We start from the raw sequence: 15,804 nt of genomic DNA, 5'->3' as shown, positions 1-15,804 counted from the left end.
TATTTTTCTTTCCTGTCAGTTAACATCACAGTTACTGGTCCTTCTGGACTCTAAAATAAACAAGCAAACCAAAAAAAACCCAAAAAACCAAAAAACACACCAGCAAAAGAAAAATTAATTCCAGATTTCTAGTCTTACTTTTCTAAAGGGAAATTCCTTTATATCTCTTTCATTTTTTTCCCTCTAATATTCAAGAGACTCAACTAAAAGGCTCTTCTGTATTCTTACCTTTTGAAGCTGCAGGAACAAAGGGCCAGGAAGGAGAAAGCATCAGATATTGGGAAGAAATGGAAAAAAGAAAAGGAATCACATGTGGTTCTGTTACTGCAGACCAAGTCTTATCAATTACATATACAGATCTGAAGATGGTACCTTAAAGGCAGTGCCAGAATCCGTTTCAAGATTATTATAAAAATGGGCCCAGACTGAGCTCTGTCACATTAATCTCATATTCCCCACAACTTATACTGACATGAAGTACCGATATGCAAAAAAATACGGGGAAAAATACTTACAGGTAACAGTTCTCTTTCCAAACCCCCGCATCCCCAGAATACAGAAATAGCTTGTCCTCTTTGGAATAAGAAACCCCAGCTCTCTTCAACCCTGACTCAGGGAAGGGAAAGGAATGGGAAACCCACTTGGTGGATGTTCTAAGTCCTACACTGGCCCTTTGCACGAAAGAGGAAGGGACTCACTCTTGGTCTGGGCAGAGAAGGTAAGGGTAAGTTTGGCGAAAAGGTCATTGTTCTCAAAGCGGTCCTCCTTCACCTTTGTCCAAAAGCAGTCCTGGGAAAGGTCCTCAGCGACAAACTGTAGACACAAGCAGGTGTTAAAAGTTACTAAACTGAGCTTCGCACTTTTCATTTTAAAAAACTGATTAAGATGCAAAAGAGGCAGCTGGCTGGTTACTGCCAATGTCTTACTAGAATAAGACTAACCTGAGATACAGAGAATAGCTACGTAAGTCGTGGTGGGACCAGCAGATGATGATTCTACTTTGTTTACTGGTGATTATTCAAGAAATAGATCCAGTTAGGCTGCTTATCCATCTAACCCCAAATCCTCTACTTTTGGAAGCATTATGGCTTTATTTTGCATCTTCCCTTGCTCTACATTAAATTTTCCCCATCAATGTGGCTAACTACCAAAGTTGTTCATTTTATGAACAAATCCCTAAGTTCCTTTATTGTACCTCAGTTTCCAGAAGCACAAGGCTGACACAGAATCACAGGGGTCTCACATAGTGGGAACAATACTGTGCCATGTAAACATATTCTGTGTAACTCACTGGGGGATGGTGGTAGGAGGTTGTATCCGTAAATCCATGACTTTTGGATCAGCAAAATTATCAGTACCTTGAAGACGTGAAATGACTATTATCAAATTGTATATTATCACAGCACTCATACCCTCAGAGAAAAGGGCAACAGCATTAACTTACGGGTAAGTTTAGGTTTTGTAGCAGAGTACAGGGCTCAAAGAACTCTCCCAAGTGCTATCTGGCATATAGGACATGCCTAATATCTTTTGAACAAACATATGCATGATTGGAATTTGAAGACAGACAGGAGTGAACTGTAAGAGAGGGAAGGCCAACCATGCACAAAATACAAAGTTGGAGATCAAAGTGTTTCTTAAAATCTGATGAAGAGATGGACAGAAATTCTCACCTTGGACCAATTTGGCCTCCGGAGCTGCACCTCTGGCTTGTAAAGTTTCTTTGGGGTTAATCCAAATGGCAGAACTGGGGCTGCAGGAACTCCAAATCCAAAAGGTAGAGGTGGAGGAATGCCAGGGCCTCCAGGAAATGGAGGGGGTGGAGGGATTCCACCAGGAAGAGGGGGAGGGGGAGGTAGCATTCCTGGTCCTCCAGGCAAGGGAGGAGGAGGTGGGGGGATGCCAGCACCCCCAGGCAAAGGGGGAGGTGGGGGGATGCCAGCACCCCCAAGCAAAGGAGGGGGTGGGGGGATGGAAGCACCCCCAGGCAAAGGAGGGGGTGGGGGGATGCAAGCACCCCCAGGCAAAGGAGCGGGTGGGGGGATGGAAGCACCCCCAGGCAAAGGAGGGGGTGGGGGGATGGAAGCACCCCCAGGCAAAGGAGGGGGTGGGGGGATGGAAGCACCCCCAGACAAAGGAGGGGGTGGGGGGATGCAAGCACTCCCAGGCAAAGGAGGAGGAGGAGGTGGTGGTGGTGGAGAAGCAACGGTCCCACCCGCAGAAAGAGGGGGTTCAGAGGCTGTGCTAACCTCTCCTGGTAAAGAAGGGGGTGAGGGTAGAGTAACAGCGCCAGAGTCAGCAGGTAAAGGAGAGGCAAGAAGAGCAGTAGCACTGCTAGGAGGAGTCGCTGCAGTTACTGCAGCAGAAAGAGAAGCCATTTCTTTCTTGGCATCTTCCAGCTCCTTGGACAGCTTGGCAACCTACAGAAATAACATCAACAGGAATACTCCTCAGTCCACTTCAGGGACCACTGGGGCTGGAATGCATCTAAGAAATTACTTAATCCCAAATTCTCATTTTACACAAGAAAGGAGTAAAAGGAGTCAGACAGCTGTAAGGCTCCACCTAAAGTCACACAGCTATTCAGTGACAGAGCCTTAGTCCTTCAGGCTCTTCGTCCAGCAAGCTCTGCATTAAAAAGACAACTTCAACATTTATGTTAAACTCTCCCTTCGATTAGAAAATGCAAAAATCAAGTAAACCAAATATTCTAGTTACATAATTACAGTATGTGCTATACAAGTAATTATATAACCACATAAATGATCAAGGTATCAGGTATCACAGATCATTTCAGTATCTGTAACTGCACCAAGTGTCTGGGGATAAATCTGACTAAAATAAGGAGAAAATCAGCAAATATGAGAAGAGTTTACTTAATATTTACTCCTGAATTTATTAGAAGGCTATTATCTTTATTTCTGGGTAGCACTGTGACTCATTTTATTCTTTATGGTGTTCTGTATTTTTCCAAATTTTCTATCTTACTTATTACTTAACCCCAAAACAAAACGGTTAATGATTTAAAAAATATGCACCATCTACCTAGATTACCTAGTAGTATCTGAACCCTCCCTGGGAGTAAGATGACAGAGTCCTGCTCCAACACAAGCTCACCCTGAGGCTGCTGATGGCAGTTACAGGTCACGCTGCCCTCCCTGCTCGGACATTACCTCTCCTGTGAGCTGAGACACTTCTGCTTCCAGGTCCTGTTTCTCTGTGGCAATTTGCTGCTTTTCAGAATCCAATGCATCCTTTTCTCCCTGAAGGTCTTGGAGCTTCTGCTCAAAGTCACTTTCCATCTTTTTCATTTCCACCTGTAGCTCATGTCGGGCTGTTAACTCTGAGTCCAGCTAGAGGAGAAAGAAATCAGGCTCCCGGTAAGCTCTCCAACTCGGCAAGAAGCACAGTGCTTTTCCCCGTGGTTCCCTGTTTTGTGCTAATTCTTGATCTACTGAGCTCACTGACCCAAGGAATGCTTGGGAAAAAAAGACCGCCATGATTCTGACCCTAAAATCAAGGTTAAAGGAGGGGGAAACCAGGGATTATTTCCATAGTCTGTCTACACTTGACTTATTAAAAAATAAAACAAAACAAAGATTTTAAAGACATTTAACCAGGACAGCTAAGGTGTACAATCCCAGCAGTCTCAAGGATCAAAAACTTATCAACAACAGGAGTCCTTAATCAAAGAGAAAAAGAGAGTTCAGACATATTCCAGTTCCTACTGTTTTGGATAAGAGGCCTGAGACGCTAAGCAAGCCCGAGTGCTGCCAATATTACACGAGTGCCGCCTGTCTTTCCTCCTACTCAGGGGCCCAAGAACTGTGCAGACTCACAACTCACTAGCTCCTCACAAGCACGTCCGTACTACTTTCTCTGCCGAGCAACCTATACCAGAAAGGTTCCCCTAGGAACTGCTATTGTGTGCTGAACGCTTGCATAAAAATATCACACGTAAATGTTTCACATTTCACATTTTCACGTGTTTCACATGTCAGAGAAATTAAAATCCTTAGATAAAAAAAGAAAAATATACCCCAATTATTTTTGATTTCTCATACATACCTTTTTTTCCAGCTCTGTAGCTTTGGCTTCAGATTTCTCCACCTTTGTTTTATCAATCATTTGATCTGAAAAGAAAGTGAAGAGTCAGGAAGTAAAGCTCCCAATTCTCGTCTTCCCCTCTCACTGCCTAAGCCTTTCCACATAACCGAAGGGCAGCCTTTGTTCCTTCTGTTTACTTTCCTTACCTTTCTTAATGTTTTGCATTAGACAAAGATACGGACTTTCAGTTAAGTTCAACATATAATTTCTGAGTACCTGTTACTGCAGTAAGGCCACCACGCTGGGTGGCACAGAGAATGCCTACAAGTAATACTTATCAATCTCTGAGACCAGCAGGAGTCACAGACAACAGCTGAAGTCCTTTGAAAGGTGGGGTAGTGTGTAAGTAATAGATTTTTTTTAATTATGCAGAAATAAACTAAAGGCCTGTTTTTCTTAGCAGAGATATTAGTTATTACCTAAGAAAGGACAAAAATGGAAAGACCAGAAGGCTACAAAGGTATCTTCTCTGAAATTTTCACTGAAAGAAAGATACAAAATGAAAGGTAGATGCAATGTTTTAAGGAACCAGATAGACGAATATGCTTACCAATCAATCCCTCGATATCAATCTGGAGGTGCCGGCACTTGAAGTCAGGGTCAGCCCCATTCTTATGCAGAACTATCTGAGAAATACATTCTTCAATCAACTTATAGTATTGCGGTCTACAGAAGAAAAGAAACAAGGTTATTAAAGGAAAACCAAAATACAATTTTGGTATTCAGGATCAATAAAAGTTAACTGCTTTGACAATAGAAGGACCTGAGGATAAATGTTGGAAAGACCTTTTCAGAGAATTAACAGAGCGTTGCTGCCATGCTAAGAAATCCCCCCTCTTCCCTGTCAGCTACCCCATCTACTTCAGATAATCAAAACTTCTCGGCCACCTGCCTCCCAGTGCACATCCTTTCCCACCTAAAATTCGGGCTAGATCCTGCCTGTGATGGACAGTACTATTACTGAATCTACTCTATTGCTTGAATCTCATGTTCCAACATGAAAAAACTTTTAATTGCTGCCTTCCTTTGCTATCATCTTCACCCCACCCACAACTGCACTCCAAAAGGAGGGCAGTTCACCTTACACACTCTGATCTCTTCCATAGAGACACCTTTCAGGTGGATTAAAGGGACAACTGACAACTCCCTTTATAGCTGAGACTAAAAAAATAACTCTAATCCATGTTTTTGTCTTTTCCTTGTCCCTTTACAGACAACCTTTGAATTTAAGGGTTCTGCTATCTCCACTCAGGCTCAAATTCAAAACTTCCCACAGGTATCCCACCTTACCTGGCCTCATAGTCATTTCGGACTAAGAGTAGGTGTTGCAGGATGGACAGGAAGTGTGGCTCTGCCTTTGAATCCTTCACTGTGTTTAAGAGAATCTGGAAGACTTCACTGAAGTCAGTGGAAAAGGAGACGAGGCTAAGGAAAGCATGTATCTAGAAACTGCGTTTGACAGGGAGCTTGCCCAAGTCTTAGGGAAAGTAGCAAGATGACACTTCTATTCTAACAGCTGCTCCTCCTGCAAATCCTGCCCAAAACTTTAAGCTCTATAAACTTCCTTTGGCCAGGGGAACCAGTGAGTTGGGTGGTACTATATACAGAAATAGAAAACTCCTAGTATTTGGCTTGAAATTCAAGCAGTAGACAGAAACGAGAAGAAAACTGCCTCAAAGTCACGTGTGGCAAATATCAATAGGTAATCAAATTATTCCCTCTGTCAGCCTCAGGGAAACATACAAGGGAGCATATTACAACCCCACTCCCTGACTTACGTATGTTCTCCAAAAACCAGCTCTACGTCTTAGTAAGATAAGCTTCCATGTTCTAGGATGTCCACACTAATTTTGATGACTACTTTCATGCTAAGCATTCCTCAGGTCACTTTTCCCAACTTTCTTGGTCCATGCTGAGGTAAATAAATCCAAAGGCAATACCTGCCTGCCTTATCTACTGAGAAGACACACAGACAAATGCCCTGTTCTGAGTCATCAACCCCACAGCACTCCACACAGGGATCTGCAACAGAATACAACTTTATGTCTTGTCTGTCTTCAAAAGAGTAAATCCTTAGTCAGCAAAAGGATATTCCATCTCCATTCGAATGTCATCCAGCCGTCCCTTCAGGTCATAAGAATCTTCTTCCCCTTGTTCATCAAACACAGTTAACTGCACTCTCATATCATCATTTTCAATCTCTCGAAGGTCCTGTCGATGACAAAAGTATAGGTCAGGGATCCCAGAAGCATCCTATGCTGGCTAGAAACCCAGACCTTTCACCTGGTTTTTAAACTGCAAACCAAAGTTACCGCAAGGATGACGGGGCTATGAGAGCAGGATGAAAGGAGCGCAGCCTCTCCAGTGAAGTGCAGCGTCTCACCTGCAACACCTGGTGCAGCCCCAAGCGCATCAGTTCACTTCGGATGTGAACTCGGAAGTCAAGTTCTTCAGCTGGTGTGATGAGAGCGTTGATCAGCTGTAGGCATCCCACCTAAAACAAGGAAATTCAGGAGCAATGTCAACGTTAACTCCTAGAGATCAAGATTCCATTCTCTTTACATGCTCTCTGAGGCCCCCCAGTATAACTACAAGACACAGTACAAAAACTACAGAAGGACTTTCTGTTACAGCAGTACAACCTTAAACACAGGTCTGGAGAGCTCAGAGGTCTAAAGGATTCCAAATATTTGACAGTATAATTTGTTGTAGGCCTTGGTATTCCTAGCTTGTAAATAAATACCATGCCTTTTTTCCATCTCATAATGAGGAAAACAGTTCTCTCTCTGCCTTCTTGGAGAGAAAGATAATAATTTCCCTTCAGAAAGAATTCCGAAATACAAAATATATAATTGGAAACCACTCCCTGTGTTCTCTTAAAAGGTCAAATGAACTTAAGTCTTTCCATCTTGAATTCTACTCTTGGGCCCAGTTTCAAGGGGTATACATGCCTTGAGAGCAATGGACGTCCCACTTTTTAATCCATCCAGCAGTGGCTGAAAACGTTCCACCTCATCCATCTCAGCTCTTTCTGTCATCGCCTCCAAAACCCTTTCATTCCTGCCCAAGAGAAAGGAAAGGGAGAGGACTGTCCAGGTGTGCTGACACGGACACTCACAACAGGTAGATCATAGAGGGGCACAGATCAGTTAGGAAGTGGGCATTATCAATGTTCTGGATTTCTCACATTACACTTCCCACCACCTAGAGCAGAAGCCAGATCTAGACCTCCCTAAAATCCCCCCCTGCACTCCTATCCACGTTTACCAAATTAAGTCCCTTTTTTCATGGAGTATAAAATGGTACAACTTTTGGCAGGGCACTTAACAGTACCAATTTTTAATGCACATTAACATTGGTCTACTTCTAGAAGTCCAACCAGCATAAACGCATACATGTGAAATTATACATGTATAAGGAATATATGTACAAAAATTGATAATCAAAATTCTTATCATCTACAGCAGGGGCCAGAATATGCCAAAAAAAAAAAAAGTCTAGCAATGAAAGAATTGTTAAATAAATTATGGGATATATATAGTATGAAATGCCAAACAGCCTCTAAAGATAATAAAGTAGATCTAGAAGTACTGCCATAGAAGAATGTCTAAGATCTGCTGTTAAATACAGAAACAAGTTGAAAAGAATTAAGTGGTATGATTTAGCTTTTGTTAAACCAAACTCCTCCACAACAATAAAAATCTATCCTATACGTGTGATTGGATTTATAGGAATAAGCCATCTTTCCTTAATTCCAAGATACCATATTTTGGAGTGGCAGGTGTGTTAGAATCTAGGAAATTCAACATATTTGTCTGTGCTAGAAAACAGTCTATGAGACTGTACCACATCATTAACACTGGTTACCTCTGCAGAATAGGATTTGCCAAAGGAATGGGCCTGTTAAATTTTACTTCACATATTTTTATGTTGTTTGAATTTTTAAAATAACGTTGTCACTCCTGAATTAAAAAAAAAAAATGTAAAAAGAACCCCCTGTCGACGGATACAGACATTACTGGAGATCTATACCTCTGTAGCCAGCAGTACACTCAGAACGGCCTCCATCTCTTATTCTTTCTTAAATATTAAGATTCACAGTGTTCACGTAAGAAGTACAGTCTTACCTAGTATTTATGACTAAGCGGACACCCAAACAACTCTATATTCCTCTAGACTAAGGAAGATGATAAAAAAGAAAATTGAGAAGAGAAGTAAGTCCAGTTACATACATGTCCTCCGGCTGTGGCAGGATACAAAGAGCAGAAAGCAACTTAGCTGCATCAATCATCATGTTGGGAACAGCAGGATCCATGGCTCTGACCAGCAGCAGAATTCCTTCTTCTGTCTCCAACATGGTCTTGATTCCAAACTGGCAGGACAAAAACAGAAGGAGGGGAGTTTAAAGATGAGAGCATCTAACTAGGAACAAGTTTAGCGGTTGTTATGAGTTGAATGATGTTCCTCCCAAAACTCTTTTTTTTTTTTTTAATTTTTTTGTTGAGAGGGGAGGTAATTAGGTTTGTTTATTTATTTTTAGAGGACGCACTGGGGACTGAACCCAGGACCTCATGCATAATAAGCATGCACTCTACCACTTCAGCTATACCCTCCCCGCTCCAAAAATTCTTATGTTGAAGTCCTAACCCCCAGAGTCTCAGAATGTAACTTTATTTGGAAATAGGGTCATTGGCAGATATAATTAGTTAATTTACAACAAAGTCAGACTACAGTAGGGTAGGCCCTTAATATAATTATTGTCCTTATAAAAAGGGGAAATGTAGACACAGACATGCACACAGGAAGAACACAATGTGAACACAAAGGCAGAGACTGAGGTGATGCATCTACAAGCAAAGGAATGTCAAAGATTGCCAGCAGGACACCGGAAGCTAGGAGAAAGGGATGGAAGAGACACTCCCTCACAGTCTTCAGAAGGAACGGACCCTGTCAACACTGTGATCTTAGACTTACGGCCTCTAGAACTGTGAGATACACTTTTGTTGTCAAGACACCCAGTTTGTAGTACTTTGTTACAGCAACCCTAGCAACTTAACACAAGGGTAGAACACTTTTCCAAATATAGCTAAGCAGAAATGAGCATAGCAAAATAATGTTCTAACAGACACAACAGATGTCCACGTGTTTTAAGAATAAAAACCTTTGATTCTTATGTTTCTTTTTAATGCCCTCCCCCATCCAATGAAATAATTATAACAAAATTAAATAGTGAGGAAGATAGACTTGCATTCAGGAACAAATAATTGTAAGCTCCTTAGGATTAAATACTAAAAAGAAAAGGATGAAAAGATTCTACAGTAGGAAAAGGCTGGGGGAAAAGAATGACAAATAAGTAGAGAGGAAAGTAAATCTTCCAAAAATAATAACTATAGGTTAGGAAATTCAAGAATTAGCAGAAGATAGACAGACAGACAGATAACCAAATCAATACACTGTACACCAGCAATTAACACAACATTGTAAATCAACTATACTTCAATTAAAAAAAAAAGAATTAGCAAAACAGTATAAATCGGAAGAAAATTGAGCCCATCTTCTGAAAGAGACATTAGAACTGGGGAAAAGATCCATAAAAGCACGTGTATGTGGCAATCAAAAAGTTAAGACACTACGAGGGCTGAGTATAGCTCAGTGGGAGAGCACATGCTTAGCATGCACAAAGTCCTGGGGTCAATCCCCAGTACCTCTGTTTAAAAAATAATTAAAAGAAAAAAAAAAGGTACAATACTAAAAGAGAAAGAAGTCTTGAATCTTACATTCTCAGCTCCTTTTTGAGTTTGCCAAGAGAAGAGAAAGAACAGGGGTCGTGATGGGGGTTGGAATGAGAATGGGAAAAATCTCACCTTGTTGTTCATAAAAGCTTTCAAGCAGCGAATGATCTCATGCTTGTTACGGCTATCGTAGCTTCTGTGTGCAGAAGACATAATCAGTGAAATCCCTTTATTCTACACCCCTTTCCCATTTGACTTTTCAACCTTCTAAACAAAGGTCTAGGAACACCCCCAACAAGCAGCTGAATAAATTCTAGCACACAGGACTTTGCCCTGAGACACTGGCAAAAACAGGTAGCTGAAGAAGAATCCCCATCATCAAAGACCATTGGTTAACCCTGTTACAAACTAAAATCTTAACATTACATTAAAATCTTCCCTTTAATTCCCCCTAGGCTCCTACGCGCTAAATTCTATGAGGATAACATCCTGTCTATTACTGCCTGCCTCGCTATGTCAAAGGCTTCAAGTCTCTACATCCCAGGAGGTAGAGAAATCACTTTGGGTCAGGCTGCTTTAAGGTAGCCTGACCTAAGACAGTGCATGGTATCCCCCCAATTATTCCAGTCCTGAAGACTATCATAATGCTAGTTCCAAACTGATCAAGTGTATTATAAGACTTCCAAATGAGATATGACCCAGACCAGATCACAAGGAAGTTCTGGACTAGACCAGACCGTATTTCCAAACTGGATAATAATCTGTGCTGGGAGACTCGTATCTGATGTGGTATATGTCTTATGTAATTCACTGTAAAGTGTAAGTTCTTCCTCCTTTTCCTGTACCTATAAATCGTCATTCAACTTCTGGTCATCCCTACAATAAACCCCACCCTTAGCGAACAGCATAATGTCCCAGTCCATAACTTTACATTTAACTGCTATTTTTCCCTTTAGAGCAAACAGCCAAGTCCCCTACTACCCTCTACCTAGATGATGCCAAGACTTCAAAGTCCTCACCCAGCAGTCTCCTCTTTCTCGTCATGAAGTCGTTTCAGGATGTCCAATAAGGAGGCTAGGCCCTCAGCACCAAATGTCTGCACCCAGCTGTAAGGAACAAAGACAACGTATTATCAAATCAAATCAGTAAATGTTTATTCACCAAAATAAAGTGTATCCTGGCAACTCTTCACTCTGAATCCAGAACACTCTCATACTTCCCTGACTCGCTTGATCTTTAATCCCCACCAGTGAACTCTAACATTGGGCTCTTACTCCTGTTACCACCTCAGAATCCTCACCTAACAGGGTTGTTGTTGAGGGAGACGCGAAGGGACTCCAGGCAGCTGAGCAGAGGCATATCCCGCAAGCCTGACCTCAACTCCTGAATGTACATCATGGCCGACCTGGAGCTCTCCTTCTGACTCATGCCCTAGAGAGGAGCACACAGAGATCAGTAAACACTGGATCCAGTCATCAACGGGCCTAGTATTAGTTAACACAAGTTCAAATAATATGAGGGCAAACACCCATCATACACACCACCGGACTATGTGAGACTCAGAATTTCCATCCCATTACCTATACATACTTCATGAAGATTGAATCGGGTAAAAGGTATGTAAGAAACATCACTCAAATAAGAGTAAAAAGTGAGTAGGCTTATATAACAGGATGAATGATACAATATATATAATATATAATAGATACATAATAATATGATAATAGAACTAACGTGGACGTAACATGTCCTACGAAATTGGCAAAACAAACAGGTCCAAGATAAAGGTACAGCCCGCCATGTCATGGGTACCCGCCCCAGGACTCACAGCCTTGGAGGTGTGCAAGTACTGGGACACCATCTCTCTCTTGATGATAATGTCCTTCTCCCTCAGAGGCTGCTGTTTCTCCTCGTTCAGGTTCATATCCACCTAGCAGAGGGAGAAAAAAAGGAGGAGGGAAATTGCCTTGAATTCCTTACAAGTTTTCAGTCTTTAATATTTATTTAGTATATTTAGTGAAGAGATGAACACATTAAATGCTTATTAAATAAACAAATTTTTCTGATCCATAGAGATTTAAGCTATTACAGATGATGAGAATTTCTCAGGGATGAATGTGGTTAACACTTTAGTGTAAAACCTCAACATTTTTGTACACAAACACAACTTTTTTCCTAACAAAAATGGACTCGATATAGGGGGAAATTCTACTTTGTATTATAGAACAAAAGGAAACATAATGTTTTCTGCACTTAGGATGGACCTTAATAACTTCTTCAGACTGAAGCACTAGATGACTGACGTCATTCAAACACCAGCAAAATCTGCATCTAAACACCCATTATCCTGGTTAACTAAGTCCCTGGACTAACTCCTTCCCTATGAAGAAAGAACTGGAAACTCTATGACAAAGCTCCTCAACAGACATAACCTGAAGTGTGTTATTGGGGGAAAGGCTCTGCTTGAGCCTGTTACAGGCACAACCATGTGTCTGAGCCTCCTATCTCTGTGAGCACAAGTTTAACCCTAGAGTCCAGAGTATTATTTAAAATGGGTGAAGTATAGGAGAAAAAAGTGGGTAGGGTATAGTCAATTTCTTCTCTATGCGTGTGCTTATGTGTGATGTGTGAAAAAACATCACTGCCTCCAAACAGCAATTTTTTTAACATTTTTTATTGATTTATAATCATTTTACAATGTTGTGTCAAATTCCAGTGTTCAGCACAATTTTTCAGTCATTCATGGACATATACACACTCATTGTCACATTTTTTTCTCTGTGAGTTATCATAACATTTTGTGTGTACCAAACAGCAATATTAATTTGACTTTTTTCTGACTCAATTCATAGTGCTTTCTTCCTCCTTTTACAGGTAAATTGAACACGTAAGTTGCAAAATGGTGGCCCTCAGGTTGAATTAGACCCAAAGATAAAGTCTAATTTGTTCAGCTAGCCCAACACTTTAAACTTGAGAGACTTCACATAAAAATATGAATTTCTAGCATCAAAGGATGTAATCATCAAATTTCAGATTATGGGAAACTCTACAGGTCAAACAATTTCTTCAACAAATTTTTTTAAGCAATAACAAGGATAAAAGAGGGAGGAAACCTATACCTCATTCAGATAAAACTTACCTGGAATTATGATTTGAACAAAAAAACTGTTCTTTTAAAAAATGACCTAATTGGGGAAATCTGAATGCTGGATATGATATCTGATGCTACTAAAGAATTTTTTTTTAAATTACAGATTTCTGGCTCTTTTTTAAAAATAGAATTATCTACCACGACTGGGCTAGCATTTCCAACTGGAATGCTATAAAACCTACTGGAACTGAATTGTGGCTGGCCTTTCTAACAAAAATGCCAAAAGTCCTTCATTTTACCACAGTTCCTTCTCCTTTTTATCATCTTCTATCTAGCCTGTTTAACTTATTTATTCTATCTCCCCTGGCCTTAAAGACATCTAAATTTGCGATCCAAGGCCAGGAGATTATCTTGATAGATGACACTCTTAGACTCTTAAGGCACTTGGATTATTATGAGACAAACTGAAAGCTTCAGTGAAATATAATGATAGTAGTACTCAAACTGGTTAAGTATTGACTATGTACCAGGCTCTGTGTTAAGGGTTTCAAGCCCATGCTTTTAATTAAGTTAGACCTGCCACTAGTCTCTATTTAAATCTGAGATCGTATGTCTAAGTCAATACACAGGTCTTATGAAACCTTATAAGCAGGTACTCAAAACGTTCTAAGACTTGTCATCATTAGTGGACATTCCGTGAGTGTCCTCCCCACTCAGTGTTCCTCACTGAGGCCAGCAGTCAGTCACATCCGTGCACAGTTCACTACTGAACTGACCTCAGCAACAAGCTAAGATCTTCTAGCGATTACAGCATCAGAATTCTCTTTCCAGAATCATCACTAAGTAGAAGACCTTGGGCAAACAATGCCTTTCCATTCCTCAGTTCCTTCTTTGTATAGGTTTTGTTGTGAATGTTTTAAAACTTAATCTACTCTGGCTAACCCAGAGGTGACTGCCACACTACCACATGAGTTGGTAGCTCAAGTGCTGCTGGACTAAATAAAGGACATTAACAAGGTGGTTAGTGATCAGATAATTCAGTCTTATTCATAGATTCCTATCTTACGTAGTGGATAAGCATGCATTTAGTGCCCTCATTAATGGGATTGCTATTAAGTTCTTTGCTAAGCCTGGAATTTTTTGTAATTAAGGGCTAGTTAAGGGGGGACTGCACATGAAAAAGGGCCCACCGTGCCCATAAATGCATTTTCAAGAAGCAGCAATGTTTTGGGGTGGGAAACTTACCAGCATCTGTTCAAAGAGTACTAGAACTTGCTCATCTGAAACATCTTGCAATGACTGTGCTGTGGGATCATCACCATATGATAAAGAATTTCGATGTGCAGAATTGGGCTTTTCTTTTTCCTTCTTAATTCTCATGCTGGTAAATCTCTCCAGCTAAGAAAAAGAAAAAAGTATTAGCAGTGGTCCATTTTTATTTACACAACAAACCTCACATCAAATAGCCAACTCTCTAACCTCTTATATGTGCATGGTTCCTTCTGTCTGTGGGCAGTTCAAGACTCCTTTGAGACGAAAAGAAGCCAGGCTTCCTTGTATCTAATTTACTATACTGACTCTATCGTCTCACCTTCATCCAAAGATAAGAGGACTGAAGTATTAAGATTTGGAACCTCTCTAAAAAAAAACCCAAAAACTTGGTTCTTTAGCTCCCCTGCCATTTCTAAGCTCTCTAGCAGCATAGAAATGAAAGCAGCTCATGTGCAAAGTGCTCAGTAAAATGTCACTTCCCTCTCGCTCTCCAACAACACATGTGGCCCTCGGAGGATCTCTCCCTTTGAGAGGTGAATGTGACCATAGATTTTAATGGATATAAGTCATATACAATAAACAAGGAAATGCCTTAAAGCCAGGAACCATTCTTTTTTTTTTCTTCCGTACACTCCACAGCACTTGTGTTATGCAGACAACAAAAGTGCAAGACATATCCTCCAAAATTCCATTCGGAAGGAATACAGTCTACTTCAGGGGTGTATATGCCATCTCTCTGTCAACCAAATGCTTATAAACCACTCCTCAGACCTTACGTACAGATGTTCAGTTCAGAAAGAGGTACTAATAAGCTGCAGCTTATTGGCATTACCTGTTTGAAAATAACAGTAAACATCTGCAAGCATTCTGGGGCTTGCTTCAAATGATATGAGTGGCATGCAGACAGCAAGCCAGCTTGGAGTTTAAAGACCATGCCTAACCGTGGAAGCCAACGAATATGCCAAGGCAGTGCATGCAATGGGCCAAACAGAGCAAAGAGTTAGGAGAAAGCTTTGGGATGACTTCAGAATAGAACCCATATCACGGTTGCAAGTTATAGAAAATCAAAGTTATGGCAACTGGTAAATATCATGGTGTAGGAAATGAGCTAGAACATGCACATGCTGAACAAAATTCCTTACCTCATCTGCCATGAGCCGCTTCAGAGTCTAGGAAACAGGAAAAAGGAGGGAGAAGAAAGAGAAGAGAGATCAGTGAAATGTCAGGAAACCTCCCAAACAGCAGATGGGTTGGGGAAAAAAAGAAGAGAAAATAAGTTCAAAGAATCCAGGCTCCTTCACACAAACTAGAAGATTTCTACTAGACTACTCCTTAGCACATTGCCTTAGGTAAGGGGCAAGAGGAGTTTTAAGGTCACTGATATATAATAACTCTTTTGGGGGAAAAAAAGGCGGGGAACTGAAAAGACTAAATCTGATGACTGATAAACCTACGAAACGTGCTCAACTTCATTAAACAAGGAAGTGCAAACTAAAACCACAGAGATATCATTTCACACTCTAAAGATCAGCAAAAACTGTCATATGTGGCTAGTCACAGAGCAGCAGGGGCTCTCACAGCGTTGGTGGTAACGTGAACTGC

General features: G+C 40.9%; 1 protein-coding gene across 2 annotated transcripts in view; it reads right to left on the bottom strand.

The window, feature by feature from the left end:
- Positions 1 to 652: 652 nt before the first annotated feature.
- The window catches only part of LOC102539899 (protein diaphanous homolog 1), a 39,472-nt gene continuing 24,320 nt past the window's right edge, over positions 653 to 15,804 (bottom strand). The window contains exons 2-17 of one of the 2 annotated variants that reach the window (XM_072956147.1): positions 15,345 to 15,371; positions 14,176 to 14,328; positions 11,668 to 11,769; positions 11,140 to 11,270; positions 10,859 to 10,945; positions 9,972 to 10,032; positions 8,340 to 8,479; positions 7,059 to 7,167; positions 6,491 to 6,601; positions 6,200 to 6,318; positions 5,398 to 5,514; positions 4,658 to 4,773; positions 4,069 to 4,133; positions 3,174 to 3,353; positions 1,674 to 2,420; positions 653 to 813 (exon numbers count right to left, since the gene is read on the bottom strand). In XM_072956147.1, the coding sequence (XP_072812248.1) occupies positions 661 to 813; positions 1,674 to 2,420; positions 3,174 to 3,353; positions 4,069 to 4,133; positions 4,658 to 4,773; positions 5,398 to 5,514; positions 6,200 to 6,318; positions 6,491 to 6,601; positions 7,059 to 7,167; positions 8,340 to 8,479; positions 9,972 to 10,032; positions 10,859 to 10,945; positions 11,140 to 11,270; positions 11,668 to 11,769; positions 14,176 to 14,328; positions 15,345 to 15,371 (2,418 nt within the window). In that variant the 3' untranslated portion in view covers positions 653 to 660. Of the gene's footprint in view, positions 814 to 1,673; positions 2,421 to 3,173; positions 3,354 to 4,068; positions 4,134 to 4,657; positions 4,774 to 5,397; positions 5,515 to 6,199; positions 6,319 to 6,490; positions 6,602 to 7,058; positions 7,168 to 8,339; positions 8,480 to 9,971; positions 10,036 to 10,858; positions 10,946 to 11,139; positions 11,271 to 11,667; positions 11,770 to 14,175; positions 14,329 to 15,344; positions 15,372 to 15,804 lie in introns of both variants that reach the window. The other variant, XM_072956145.1, reaches the window with a different exon arrangement.

The sequence above is a fragment of the Vicugna pacos genome, chromosome 3, assembly GCF_048564905.1.
Source record: "Vicugna pacos chromosome 3, VicPac4, whole genome shotgun sequence".
Classification (NCBI taxonomy): domain Eukaryota; kingdom Metazoa; phylum Chordata; class Mammalia; order Artiodactyla; family Camelidae; genus Vicugna; species Vicugna pacos.
This window is presented reverse-complemented; position numbering and strand designations above follow the sequence as displayed.